Below are 15,000 nucleotides of genomic sequence, written 5' to 3' on the forward strand. Positions count from 1 at the left end.
TATAGAGCAAGTGAAGCTGTGGGCCAAACCAACTCCACAACCCAATGAGAAACAACTAGCAGACACATTACATGACTGGACAGGGAACAGATTTTCGCTTTTCCCTTTTCCGTTCTTATAAAGGTCTGTTATGAGACTGTTAGCATAAGATCCAATTGTCTGTGAATGCAATCACACACATTTATATTTTCTATATATTTGTTTGGAGACCACGACACTACACCGTCCCAAGTGTCCGCTCATTGCATGAGGTGTGAAGAAAAGGTGTGTTACATTATTTTGTTGATCTACATAATGTACTGCGTTCTGAACAAATAAACATTTTTTATTTAGTCAGTGTGACCCAGCTGTTTGTCAAGTGGTACAAATGAAAGCTTAAATATGGTAATGATCACTACTATCAGAATTATTGTTAAATATTGTAAATGAAATGAGGTTCCTTGCTTTGCGAAAAAAAAGTCACTGTGTCCTCCAGGGATTTTGAAATGGCATTGCGAAAAACACTGCCAAAGACGGTGTGTGTGTGTGTGTGTGTGTGTGTGTGTGTGTGTGTGTGTGTGTGTGTGTGTGTGTGTGTGTGTGTGTGTGTGTGTGTGTGTGTGTGTGTGTGTGTGTGTGTGTGTGTGTGTGTGTGTGTGTGTGTGTGTGTGTGTGTGTGTGTGTGTGTGTGTAACGAGAGCCTAAAACGGCTCATTAGTGCCAAATTGGTCTCATTAATTAGCTCTGTCAGCGGCATTTCTTATTTCGGATAACTTCATCAACGGGTCAGCTCCAATTCGGGGCCCTTTTGGCCACCGTAGCCAAATGTTTATGCGCTTTAGATGAGTGATGGAATGATTTGGGATCATTGGCACGCCTTCCGCCAGCCTGCCACCTCGCCACTAACAACAACAACATGCTCCCTCCATCTCCATGTAATTTCTCTCTCTTTCTCTTTCTCTCTTTCTCTCTTTTCTTTTTCTTCTCTGTCTTGTTTCTTTTTCTGTTTTCACTCCTTCCTTTTTTCATGGTCTTGCTGGCCTTATATTCTCTCCCTGTCTACTTCTGTTCTTTTGTATCTGTCTTTATTGATCTATCTGTTTGTCCTTCCCAACTCTTCTTTCTCTCTTGCTTACTTTCCTTCTTTCTTTATTTATTTAATTCTTTAATTCTTTAATTCTTTATATCTGTCTCGTTGTCCTTTCTTTTTCACACACACCCCCTTTCTCTCTCTCTCTGCCCTTTTTCCCTCTTATTCTGTTCCTCTTTCTTATTTTTTCTGTTTCCAAATTCTCTCTCTCTCTCTCTCTCTCTCTCTCTCTCTCTCTCTCTCTCCATCTGACTTCCTGGTCCAGAGTAAGCCGGACTCGTCAGAGTTAAGCAGCCCGAAGACGACAGACGACATCGTCCCTGAGCGTGCTGAGGACGCTAGAGCAGGACGGCGGCGGCACAAGACGGAGATGGTGAAGCAGCAGTGGAGCCAGGAGAGGAACATGGCCGTGGAACTGGAGCAGGCCCAGAGGTCAGATACAACCACCAGTGCAAACGGTGCATTCCAGACCCAATCCAAACTAGTAGTAGGAGATTGCACTTATCCCACCTCCTACTATGAAAAATGCTCTGGAACGCCAATCGAAGTGGAACCTCCCACTAGCAACTCACGCTACTCCGTCATTTAAAATGTCCACAAAGGAGTGATTCTTAATTTCTCTCATTTGTGCGGTTGTTACAGACAGTCATTTTAACTCAGCATCTTCTTTATATTATAGAATGATATTGTATCAAACTAAGTGGTGTAAGGTACTCAACTCAACCAAAGTAAAAAGCAACTGGGTGCTCATTCCTTAAGCAGGCATGAAAATTCCTCACCTTTCGGCGAAATTCGCCATTTTGAAATCAAAATGGCTCATTTCTGTGAATCGTGTAGATCCGAGGAGAAAATTTAGGGGGGGGTGCACGTGTCCCAGAGAGGTAGCTATTTAAGATCATGATTCTGTCGGCCTATTATGAGAACAACAATCAGGACGCAAGCATTTCGATGTGAAGTGAGTGAATGTAGTTGGCCACAGTTGGTAAAGCTGTTTTTACTTATAATTTGAAACCGCATTTGCCCTGCCCACGTGAAAAAAGAGGGCAGGGCAAATGTGGTTCCAAATTATAATAAATTCTCAAAAGAGCTCCGTTAATGAAAGTAGCTTACACTGCACGTTTTCCTGACGGCTATTCCATGTTTTTTCAGTTAATGATTTGAAATGTCCATCCACGCATACAGTAGAATATTTCCGTTTCCTTTCGCTGTATTTGTTGTACATAGGCCTATCTGATTTTTGCTCGAGTGAACCAACTGGGTTTTGTACCGAGAGTTGTAACAGGTCAGTGCGCTAAGAAATGGTTAAAGTATCCGCTACGGGGAAGAAGCGCATGTACTTGAGGCTTCCAATCATGCATCGAATCGGCTTCTTATAGCACGCACAAGAGAGAGAGGGGGAGAGGGAGAGAGAGCGAAGCCTAAGGGCTTCCGCACATTGGCTCCGACAAAGTGCTTAGCACTGCTCCGCAAAAGTTCGATTCCAATGTTTTCAATAGAACCCTGCACACCGGCTCCGATGTCTGCGGACATTAGCTGCTTATTCTAATAAAGGTGGAGTTGAATGCTCGGCAAACAAGTTGGACAGTTTTTTTTAACGTGATTTCCCAAGACATAAAAAACGCTGCTTCCTACTTTGAGCAGCCAGTGAGCTGCCTCACAAGCATGTGGGCTTCACCTGCAATTCACGTCAGATTGATGAATGCCAATCACAGCAGATTACCGACGGCATGGAGGAGGTCTTCTGCCCAGCAGTTGCTCATGTGGTACTGCGTGGCTGCTTGACAAAACTTTAGTTCCCTCGATGGTTTAGCGCCATGTGGCACGACTGCAGCGCAGAGGTCACTCCCTTATGCTGCGTCGTGAACGGAAATTCTAACCATGATGACCATGACCGATTCATATTTATTGGAACACGGTCAAACACGTTTGCAGCATTAGTCTATTTTATTTTTTAATACAAAGGGGGCCATTGGCAGGGTTTTGATGAGGTCAATGGGGTGTTGGTAAGCTTCTATCTATCTATCTATCTATCTATCTATCTATCTATCTATCTATCTATCTATCTATCCATCTATCTATCTATCTATCTATCTATCTATCTATCTATCTATCTATCTATCTATCTATCTATCTATCTATCTATCTATCTATCTATCTATCCACCCAAGCACACACACACAAACACACACACACACACACACACACACACACACACACACACACACACACACACACACACACACACACACACACACACACACACACACACACACACACACACACACACACACCCCAGCAGGTGCACTCGATATATACAATATATACAAGAGCAAACGCGTTTCGGCTAACTTAAACTTGAAATCTTTGCTCGACACTGAAGAAGGTCAAGACTGAAATGTATGACGGGAAATAACACAACTTGGAGTGCTGTCCTGCTCTTTTTCTTTTATAGCATGATATTGTGTCAACATAAATGTAACATACACCAGAAATAATAGCTATTATGGTTATTTTGGCTCATATCAAAACACCTTGGTTAAGTCTGTTAAACTGCGACTGTTGCTATGGTTTTAGAGCTCCCACTTCAACTGCCTGGAACAGAGGCTGAAATATGGAGGTAGGAGAAGTGAAATCTCCCTACTAGTTTGTATTAGGTCTGGAATACACCAAAATAATTGCACTGTCTCTTAGAAGCCTCATTATTGTCAATCTATTGTGAATTGTATTAACTGATACGGCTTTTGGGCTGTTTTCCAAGCTTGTTTCATCATTTGACAGCGCAAAAGTGATTTAATGTATGGAAATGAAAGTTCTCAGAGATTGTCGTGCAGTGTCATCATTACCAGAAATCCAGCCTCATTACTCTCAATGAATTATTTTATGCTTATGGGAGTGGTACTAGATTCTTTGGATGTCTGCTGATTCTCATGTCTGTCCACCCCTACTCATCCACTACCCCCACCCCCAACTCCATCCACCCGTCTCCACCCCCCTGCAGGAGGCACGTGGTTCAGCTGGAGGAGGGTGATCTGGGGAGCCTCCACACCATGTACCAACTCACCTGTCAGCCCTGGGTGACGTTCATGGCCAAGCTGGGTGAGGAAGAACACTTTTGCCAGTCTATCTCTCCTACTACTACCATTCCACCACACTGCCCTTTAGTCGGCATGATCCTCTCCCATCTAGCATGTGTTTAATGACCTTGTGCGCTTAATGGCCCTCGTAATGGGCTCTTTTTATAGGCTTTTGTTGCAGTATTACAATATGTTGAATGGAAAACAAAGCCTAACTGTGCACAGTTCAGTTCATTTTCACCCTTTTTGTTTTGTTCTGCTGCTTACCGCCGTATCTCTTCCTCTGTTATCATTTGTATGTGTGTATGTGTGTGTGTTTTCCCCCTAGGCTGCCCATCGATACAGCAGTGCACGGCTGAGATAACTTCCCATTTCCTCCTGCCCTCCATCCTGGTGGAGATTGCCGGCCTGGTCAGTTCTCTGGCCAACGACACCGTCGTGAAGGTCTTCGAGAGAACCAGGTAGCTCATTTTATTCCACAACCAGCCAACTTGAACTCAAAATAGAGTGCACAGTAGAACTCGCTACAATCTTTTTAAAATCTGCGGAAACTCTGCAGCTACACTGGTCATGGAAGGAATTGCAGAACAGATACAATAGATTTCAGTGCCACGTATGTGAAATAGTTACACCAGGAACAAGTACTGTATGAAAAGAAAAAAAGAAAAGAAAAAAATCCAGAATGTTACTCTATCGGTAAGTTCTTAAATGGATCTTTGCATAATCCGAATGACTCACAACTCCTTACGTTGTCCCTAAGACTTAACCACTGTGTAGCCCACTTGATAAGGATGTGTGTTCTAAATGACCCTCTTTGGTTGGGCAGGCAGTGTATTCGTGTATTGATCCGTCTGCTTGTTTGCTTGCTTGTTTACTTGTTTATCTGTTTGTTTGTTTGATTTTATCCCAGTTGCCCCCAGGGACACATCTACGTCCCCTTGCCTCAAGTCCAGCACACCAGCCAGACCCCCGCCTCCTCCCGGAGTTTCATCCTCATTGGACGGAATTTCCACCAATGGCATTGCAGCACGGAGGCTCAAGGCTCCTTTCAGGGTGGGTTTCTCTAAAGTGCCATCATCCGATATTGCTCATTGTAAACCCCCCACCCCCCCCATCATGGACCGTGCCGCTGTTTTGTCAGCCCCTTGATAATGTTAAAAGTCCAACCTCATATACTTGTCACTGGGATTGCGTTTGTTTTTGTGAAGAAGAAAAAAACCGCACTTGTCTTTCGGGTCCAAATATCATCCAAAAGTATTAAATTATGGACAGATTTATAAATTCTTTATCAACTGACCACACACGTAAGTAAATAAGTACTGGTACATACTTGTGTGTGCACACGTACACACACATACGCAGACACTTTTTCGTGCTAAAAATCAAACTTCTGTAACTCTGGAGTCTGTGGTCAAAAGTTTGGCATGCATTACTAACCATTCTGCTAAATTGGACACTAATGATTTTGCAGCTGTTTTTACTGCAAGCATTAATTAATCTCAATTTGTTCATAATACCAAGACCTTTAACACCGGTAGCTCATTCCTCTGCATATTAAAAGTTAACTTGTGTTGCACACGAAATACAGAAACTGCAGTGTCATAGCATTTGGTATTTTAGCGTTGAGTTTAATGCAGATAGGAAACACATAAATTGCACACAAGGTGATTGTATGTGATTCATGCTGCTGTTTGCTACCATGCTTGCACTGTGCTTTCTTCTTGATTTGCTTCTCTAACCGATCTGTTTATCTTCCGGCTAGCTTGTCTCTTTTTTTCTTCCTGTGCCGACTGTTAGTGTGCGTGCGTGCGTGCGTGCGTGGGTGGGTGGGTGTGTGTACTGTATGTGTGCGTGTGTATATGCGCACGCTTTTTAGCTTTATATATGTGTGTGCATGCATTACATGGAAGAGAAGGGGTGTGCAAATGCATGTGTGCAAGGCAACGTGTATGGGCAGGTGTGTGTGTGTGTGTGTGTGTGTGTGTGTGTGTGTGTGTGTGTGTGTGTGTGTGTGTGTGTGTGTGTGTGTGTGTGTGTGTGTGTGTGTGTGTGTGTGTGTGTGTGTGTGTGCGCGCGCGCGTGTGTGTGCGTCTGTGTGTGTGTGCGCATGTGTGTGTGCGCGTGTTTGTGTGTGCACGTGTGTGTGTGTGTGTGTGTGTGTGCGTGTGCGTGTGCGTGTGCGTGTGTCTATGTGTGTCTGTGTGTGTTTGTGTGTGCGTCTGCATCTTACCGTCAGTTCCTGCCATGCTGTGTGTGCTCATTTCTGTTTGCCCACAGACGACAGTTCAGATGAGGAAAGCCCTCCAGTGCTAAATAGGTTCACACGTAAGTCAACCCCCCCACCTTCCAGCACTGGTGATGGGGGCTATCTCCATTTGTGCTATCATCATAGACATTCCCCGCCTGTTACACATACCTGTAGGTAGATGTGACTGCCATACACATGACGGTTTCCCGCTCCCCCAGGTCTCGCCCGGTGGTTGTTGAGTTTGATGTATTAGATTTTTATCTCTTCTCATCCAAATGTAATTGAAATGTCAGAATTCATCGTGTCGCTCGCGTTCCTCCCGCGACTGGTGTGCCGTTGAGCTGTGTGTTTTGCGCTCAAAAGAAAGTCAACACACATGGCTCGGCAAACAAACTCCTCTCGCTGATTAAGTTATAAGCAAATGGTTGCTCATAAGCTTACGTAACAGTTCCCTTAATTATGGCAAGTTTTTCCCCCCTCTCTTGTTTTTTTTTTTTTTTTTTTTCCCCCCCCGTGCTCCCCTTTGCACCACCAAAGCATTAGAGAGGATTGCTCCCACCACGTTCATTTACTGAGATGGGGACTCGTTTGCCAAAGCTTAAAGTCTCCTGCAGAGATTAAACAGTTCAGTGCTCCAGAAGGAGAGCCAAGAGGAGACAAGAAAGGGAGGCTAATATCTTTTTTTTAAGCCAGCAGTATTGTCTTTTAGTCATTTATTTATTTATTGATGTGTTATTTTGATCTCATTGCCTTACTTTGAGCCCTGGGATATGGCTCTATTATTGTTTGCCTTGGGGTGTTTTTTTGTGTTTTTTTTCTCAAAAGTCCCTGTGAAACTGGGTTGATGCAAGAAGTGTGTGTGTGCGTGTGCGTGTGCGTGCGCGTGCGCGTGCACGTACGTGTGCGTGTGTGTGGGTGTGCGTGTGTGTGTTTGAAAGGGCTCTGGCTGGTGATAGCTGGTTTATTGGCACACGGCATGACACTGAGGAGCCATTTTGATTTGACTTGAGCTCCACATCTCTGCCCCAGCCAATCTAAATAGTGATGAATATACCGTCTGAATATACCCGGGTAAATTTAGCTGCTCCTGGTGTATATTTAGAGCAGCAAGACAAATGCGTCGATTTGCAAGTGTCTTGGCTTGGGGGTGAAAAAGAAATGACGAAAAAAGGCAAGAGGCAGGGAGAAGAAAATAGCACATTTGTTTTTGAGTTTTGGCTTGCCGAGTGGGTATGAGCAGAGCGCTCTCTCTCTCTCTCTCTCTCTCTCTCTCTCTCTCTCTCTCTCTCTCTCTCTCTCCTTCTCTGCATTTGTATTTTCTCTGCGTGTGAAGTTCATCTCACATGACTGCCTCAGTTTGGGCCCTGCACAGATTTACAATCTGAAGAAAGTGCAGGAAGGAGCCTTTGTTATTTCTCAGGGAAGAGGGTGTAATAGTGTCTGTGTGTGTGGTGATGGTGGTGGGATGGGGTGGGGTGGGGTGGGGTTGGGATTTGGTGTGGTGGGATGATGAGGGGGTAGTGGTGGTTGTGCTAGGAAACATGCACAATAAATAAAAGCGAGCTTGTTCATTGCAAACCCCGGCATCTGAACTAGGGGGAAGATTAAAGGCTGGCCCTCAGAAAGGCAGTCTGGAGTCTTGCTGTACAGGGTTTTTTGCCGCAGGGGCTGAGCAAGACCGCCTGCTGTGCCATTTTCCCTGCATTTATGTAATGAGCTGCTTCATTTACGTTAATCGTAACAGCTATAGTAGTTTTCTTTATTATGATTTTCAGCCAGAAATTAGGCCATGCTATCACCGTAGCCATATAATATAATCCCACCCATGTTCTGTAAACATCTTAACTAATGCCCATGCATTATAGAGGGAAATAACTGTCAAGGTTTTGTGCGTTAGGTTCAGAGAACACATTTTCATATCCCTTTGCGTTAACAGGCCACAGTAAATAGTCCATTGAGAGTGGAAAATGATTAAGAACAAAGATTATACAATGTTGTTAGAATCTTTGACAGTGCATCTTTTAGGCATACCTATCTTTAACTAACCTGCTATTAGTGTCAACTAACACCTACTAGTTTTCCTAGCTTAAAAGATGCACTGTGAATTGTTAGCAATTCTAAAAAAAACGACTGTTAAAAATTACGACTGTTTACTGTTGCCTGCCATTACTAAGTCCCAGTACCATTTTCTTCTTTTGTCATGAGAGATGGTGAGACGGAGTGATTTTGTTTGTCTGATTGTTGTCTTTCTCCCCCTCTCAATGCCCTACCTCCCCCCCACCCCACCCACCCTGCAGCTCATAAGGGGCTACAGCGCTTCGAGGCCCTGGAGCAGAGCGACTGGTACAGCCCGGGGCAGACCGCCAGGGGAGTGGCACCACGACAGAGGTTCCTGCACATCCACGTCCAGAATAAGAAGGTGAGGTGTGGGGAGTGAGGAAAAAGCAGTTGTGTTGGAGTTAAGGTTTTGGTAGTGGAATGTGCCCGAGACAGGTCAAGGGTGTGATGAGGCTGGGGTGTATGCATATGATAAAACAGGGTATAGGTGGACGTGAAGAAGATTTAATTGACTTACTTACCGACTTTTTTACTTTTACTATCAACTACTTACTGTGTTTGGTTAGCGAGGAAATCACATGTTGAGTTGCCGGAAGTCACCGTCCTGTCCAAGAGAGTTGACAAAAGTTGCACTGAAGTCAGTGAAACAAGGCCTAGTTAACCACACATACACCTAATAGAAATCAATGACATCACTTAGACCAGGGATGTCAAACTCGGACCCAGGGACAAATCTGGCCAGCAAAGTAATTTTATATGGCCCGCGAGATCATTCCAAATGTATATTACGGTTTGCCCACATACACCATTGATACGAGCGAGCACAGACCAGTAAACTCTCATATTCATGTACAACAGAATACAGTATTAAGTATTAGATGTTTGCAATTTCAGCCCTTTTTTCCGGATAAATATTGAATTCAGCCCGTGACTTTGTCCCAGATTTAAATTTTAGCCTACTGTGAATTTGAGTTTGATGACACGCCTGAGTTAGCCTCATGAAATAATAGAAATAGACGTACTACAGTATTGAACAGTGCCAACACTGTTCTTTATGGGTGGATTTCAAAAGCCTCAGGATTTAAGCCATCGTGGAATTCTTTTCAAGATGCATGATGCATGAGAGGAGAACAATGGTGCACTAAGTTCTGCTCTTGTTGAAGGAGTGTTGATTTGGCTTGAGGCTATCTCAGCAGAGGAAGGGGGGGGTGACTGGAGACTGGAGACAGACGGCGGTCGAGGGAAATGGAAGAGTGAGTCATCATTTTTCAAGCAGCTGGTGCTCCTCTGTAGTTCCCTCTTTTGGCAAAGAACTGAGAAGCATCCGCTTGGAGATTTAGGCTGAGGCAAGAGAGAGTCCTCTTGCTATTGAAACTGTATGTTCACATCTAATAAGGCGTTAAAAAAAGTTACACTAGTTGTTTGAAGAAGCTGAAAACGTTCAGCTAATCTGTACTGTCTGGCAGCAAGTGACGAAGTACTGTAGGCTAGGACTAGCCTGACATTGGCATCGGTTAAACTACAGTCAATTTCCCTTCATATGACGTCTGGGTAAAGTCTACAGGCAGGAGATTACCGGTACTCGTTGCCAGACAACTGGCCAATCAAATTCCTGTGAAGTTCACCACATCCACCACTTATTGTTTCTCAGTGGTGCCGTTCTAGACCCTCTGTGCAAGTGCAGTTAGTATGAGGTTATGGTAAGACCAAGACGAGGACATCTAGTGCCATAATGTTCAGTCAAGGGATGTAGACAATGCAATTGATCACCGCTGAGCCCCACTCAATACCGTAAAGTTAACTGCTCTAACTTTCTATGAAGACACTCTTGATGCCCAAACCACTCTGCCGACCTCCAGAATACTTTCTCTGCTTATTACACTTTATCATAATGTAGTGTTATTTTTTCTGGCACACTATTGGGCTTTTGTCAGAAGCAAGGGAGCAATCAAAAGTGATCTGAAGGAGTGCTTTCCATGTCATTGCTTCCCAGGTTCACTTTTTTTGCCATCATAGACAGAGGCACATAACGTAAGCACAGTGTTCAAAGTGTTATCTCTACATTGTACGTATGAATCTGTGTGGAGGACTGATGTGTTTTCCCCTCCTCCATGATTACCTCCAACTTCATGGCGTAACTTTTCTCTCTTTTGTGGAAATATCTACTTAGAACTTATCCGCCTACCTTAAAGTGCCATTTCTAGAAGGCTAATCTAATCAGGTAATTCACTGAAGCACGAAATGTACAGAGCTCTCATTTTATCAGCGTGTTTCCCATACTTGTATCCTCAGGAAGCCAATAGACTGAGGAAAATATGCTGCAATTTTGGATTTGCTTCGTATCCAAAGTGTCCCTGGAAATTAATTACTTAAAATGATTTCATTGTTTTTGAGACAGTGCTTGAAAATTTGAATCCATAGCTATAGTTCTTCACATGGGCACATATTTTGCCACAGCCGTGGACAGAATGCACAAACTGGCATGAACGGAGAAGACGTGTGCCACATTTTTGCTGTCCAAGAGTCTGTCTCCACCAAAAAAATATTACAGGGCCTATTCATTTTTCATTTATCCTTCATTTAGCCAGGATTGTCATATTGAGACTAAGTGTCTCTTCTGCCAGGGACAGACTTCTGCCTTGACTTCTTCATATGATTACTGTATGTTACTCACTCTGTGAGATGTGTCTTTGTATTGCAAACCACTCTTTATATCCGGCCTTATTTTTCTCTGTCTCTTGCTGCCTTCAAGCTTTACATAGACTATTTTTACTGAGCTCATCTCATCTCACACTCATTACCTGTTTTCCTTTGGCTAATGTTCTGAGTTTGTTCAGTTTTTTTTCCACTATTCTACTTTTTAATTTCCTTCTCTGCAATGTTTAGATTGCCACTCTCTGAAGCGCACTTTGTGTATTGTGCTGCATAAACAAAGCCGCTTCTACCTTCTCCTCATCATCTTTTTAATCTTTTTTGCTTGTTATTCGTGCTCTGTACTTTACTGTTACCTGTACTTCCTCTCTTCCTGCTCTGCCTCTGATCGGCTGTTTTTTGTTTTTTTAATTTCTACTCTTCATGTCTCTCTCATACAAACTCTCCCTCTTCACTTGTGTTTTTACACTTTACACATTCCCCTCATTGCTTTTATCTGACTATATTTCTCTTGCTTATTTAAATTTTTCATTCCACTCTCTCTCTCTCTCTCTCTCTCTCTCTCTCTCTCTCTCTCTCTCTCTCTCTCTCTCTCTCTCTCTCTCTCTCTCTCTCTCTCTCTCTCTCTCTCTCTCTCTCTCTCTCCCCCCTCTCTCCTGTTCCCTCCATCCCGCTCCTCCATCTGGTGGTGCAGGTGACCCTGTATGCGTATAACTGGTCCGTGGATCTGGGCGCGTCCCTGAGCCGTGGCCTGGTGCGGCTGGTGCAGTGGCAGAACGCCAGGGCCCACGTGGTCAACTGCCTGCTCAACCAGAAAATGGGCCTCTTCCACCACTACTGCTTCGCAGACATGCCACCCCACGAAGACCTCAAACAGGTAAGAGGATGCACGCATGTTCACATGCAGATATTCACGCACATTGGCACACACACACACACGCACGCACGCACGCACGCACGCACACGCGTGTGCGCGCACATGCACGCACACAGATCCCATCCCATGAAGACCTGAAAGCCCTAAGAGGACACACACACACACACACACACACACACACACACACACACACACAATTTAGCAGATGGCGCTAACTCACATTCACAGATCAGTGATCATGCATTAGGTCATGCTGAATTGCATAATGCCACTACAAAAGTATATTTTTTAATAATATATAATAATAATGATAGTGTAGTGATCCAAGCCTGTAACCAGCTTGTTATCGTTAACTATCCATAAAGCATGCCTCTTTTGCTTTCAATTCTTCAGCTATGATGTGCTATTCTCCTCCATTGATTTTGGTGTTCTTCGCTAACAGCCACACTACTCAAGTCACAAAGAGCCTGCCGTCTAGGGCCTCATACAGACAAATTACTGTCATTCCTCAATTGCCAGTCACTTCAGATGAATGTTCGAAATGGGTACATAAACTTAGCCGCATAAACACAATTTTGTTGTCATTCCACCCGTCCCAACAATGAGATATGAGGCTGTGGAATTTAAATCTCACCAAATTATGCCGCTCACTGTATTCTATTCGAAGTTATTTACAAGTGGTCTTGGCTAACAAAATCAAATCTTTGTTACCATCCGCGGCCGTAGCTGTAGATGTGCCACGCGAGGCTGTATGTAACAATTCAGGTTGTCGCCGATAAATGCCGCCCATATTTCAAAGAATGGATGAGCGGCGAAGGCGCAATTTGTGAAACTGAGTCCGTGCCAACTCCGAGTCAAAAACCCTCCACAAATACGCTCGTAAGTTTCTCCTCCTCAAAGGGCCCTTTCTGTGTTCTGGTCGGCCATGCTTGTAATACACAGAAGCACGGCAACGTCGTAAACAGCCCCCCCGACATCTGTTTCCTGTCTGTAAGATTGACGCAAGACAGATGTCGAGCATCGGGATGACACCGGCATCAGTGTTTTTTTTTCTTTTGTCTTTTTTTTATGCCTTTCATTTCTGCTTGTAACGGATGTGATTCAATCAAAATGCTGTCTAAACGTGTTTAGGGGCCCCTGCGTTGAGCGCTTTGTACCCCCCCTCAAACTAGTTTTGACGTTAACGGTCTCGGTGGAGTCCTTCCGCTCGTGGTCCTCTTTTGCTTGTCTGGTTATTGATTGTGGATGTCAGCTGGCGTCTTGAACTGCGGCTCCGGGGCATTTTGTTATGTAGCCTGGCCCACACCCACACCCTCACCCTCACCCCCCCATTCCCACTCCCCACTCTTATCCTCAACCCCCTGCCAGCGGGCGCTTTGTTTTTCTTCTCTCACACACTAGAAGGAGCCGAGTCAGCGACTTGTTCTTGTGAATGTTCTCGGATAGGCTGTCTTCAAGTGTGCTTGGTGTGTTTGATGTGAAACGTTCCCCCAGACACGACCACACCCCCCTGGCACCACACCTGCGTACACACACGTCACACACAGACACACACACACACACACACACAATAACACCAGCACACTAACAAAACACACACACACACACACACACGCACACTAACAAAACACACACACACACACACACACACACACACACACACACACACACACACACACACACACACACACACACACACACACACACACACACACACACACACACACACACACACACACACACACACACAATAACACACCAACAGACACACACCAACAGACACACACTAACACACACACACACACACACACCAACACACTGCTACACCATCTCCCCTTGGTTCCTTGGAGCAGTCCATCTGCGACGGCTCCGCTCTAATAAATGCCTTGTTCCCGGCGGAGTCCTGTTGAACGGGTCACAACATCAGTCGCCTCAACCTAATCCCAGCCTGCGAGAGCCTGTCACCATGGAAACCCCTCGCTCCGCTCCGTCTCTCTGCACAGGCACACTGTATTTCTGACTTGCATCATGGGCACATGACATGGCACCCAGGTCAGGTGCATTGTTGGGGAGGTTAAGGTGACACTTCTGTCCTCACTTGCTTTCTGCCTGGCTCCCCTGTATTTCATTTCATTTCTTTCTTTCTTGTTTGCTTTCTTTCTTTCTTTCTTTCTTCTCTCTCTCTCTCTCTCTCTCTCTCTCTCTCTCTCTCTCTCTCTCTCTCTCTCTCTCTCTCTCTCTCTCTCTCTGTCTTTCTCTCCTCTTCTCTCACTCTCTCTTCTTACTGTATGCATTCCATGTAAATGTATGAGTATGTTTCGCTCAGGTGACCCTGAGTTTACCGCTGCAACTTTGCCCACGCTCTGGCTTCAGATGGTGAACGGTGACCTAGATTATACCTCCCTCTGATCATGCCCTCTCTCTCTCTCTCTCTCTCTTTCTCTCTCTCTCTCTCTCTCTCTCTCTCTCTCTCTCTCTCTCTCTCTCTCCCTCCTGCTGCCAGTGACACATCTGCACCGAGGCCTCCGACAGTTCCACGCCTCTCTCCTCTTTTGATCCTCCCCTTCACTCCTCTCTCTGTAGCCACCTTTGCAGATTGGCCTCTTGTACTTTTTGACTTTCTGCTCTGATACCCAGGAAGACTTTAGACTGAGTGAGTGAGTGAGTGAGTGAGAAGAAAGAGATTGCTCACCCATCGCTTGTTTTTTTTTCTCCTCGCACTTCGCTCCTTTTCCGAAGTCAGGACTGTTTTATTTTTGCACAGAAGAAAGTTCAAGCCATCTACCGTAAAAGCAACAAAAAATACTTCCTTTGCAGAGCGCAGTGGTTTTAATTCCAGACATGTGTTCCTCTGTACCACAATGCACTTTTTGTGTTAAATGACATGAACATTTCATGTGGCAGAAAGCGATGTGAAACGTGTACATCTAAATGTGTCAAACTGAAATGTCAATAGAGTGAATCAGTATCGGGAGCGTCCTCATCATCTGCTGTTTGACTAGCTTAGTTCCTAACATTTTTT

At 44.6% G+C, this 15,000-nt stretch overlaps 1 protein-coding gene across 3 annotated transcripts in view; it reads left to right on the top strand.

The window, feature by feature from the left end:
- Positions 1-15,000, top strand: part of szt2 (SZT2 subunit of KICSTOR complex) — a 178,512-nt gene that overhangs the window by 92,907 nt on the left and 70,605 nt on the right. For 2 of the 3 annotated variants that reach the window (XM_063201598.1, XM_063201600.1), the window contains 7 exons: positions 1,335-1,501; positions 4,068-4,165; positions 4,472-4,604; positions 5,054-5,196; positions 6,421-6,468; positions 8,689-8,810; positions 11,796-11,978. In XM_063201598.1, the coding sequence (XP_063057668.1) occupies positions 1,335-1,501; positions 4,068-4,165; positions 4,472-4,604; positions 5,054-5,196; positions 6,421-6,468; positions 8,689-8,810; positions 11,796-11,978 (894 nt within the window). The remainder of the gene's footprint in view (positions 1-1,334; positions 1,502-4,067; positions 4,166-4,471; positions 4,605-5,053; positions 5,197-6,420; positions 6,469-8,688; positions 8,811-11,795; positions 11,979-15,000) is intronic. The other variant, XM_063201599.1, reaches the window with a different exon arrangement.

The sequence above is a fragment of the Engraulis encrasicolus genome, chromosome 6 (assembly GCF_034702125.1).
Source record: "Engraulis encrasicolus isolate BLACKSEA-1 chromosome 6, IST_EnEncr_1.0, whole genome shotgun sequence".
NCBI classification, from domain to species: domain Eukaryota; kingdom Metazoa; phylum Chordata; class Actinopteri; order Clupeiformes; family Engraulidae; genus Engraulis; species Engraulis encrasicolus.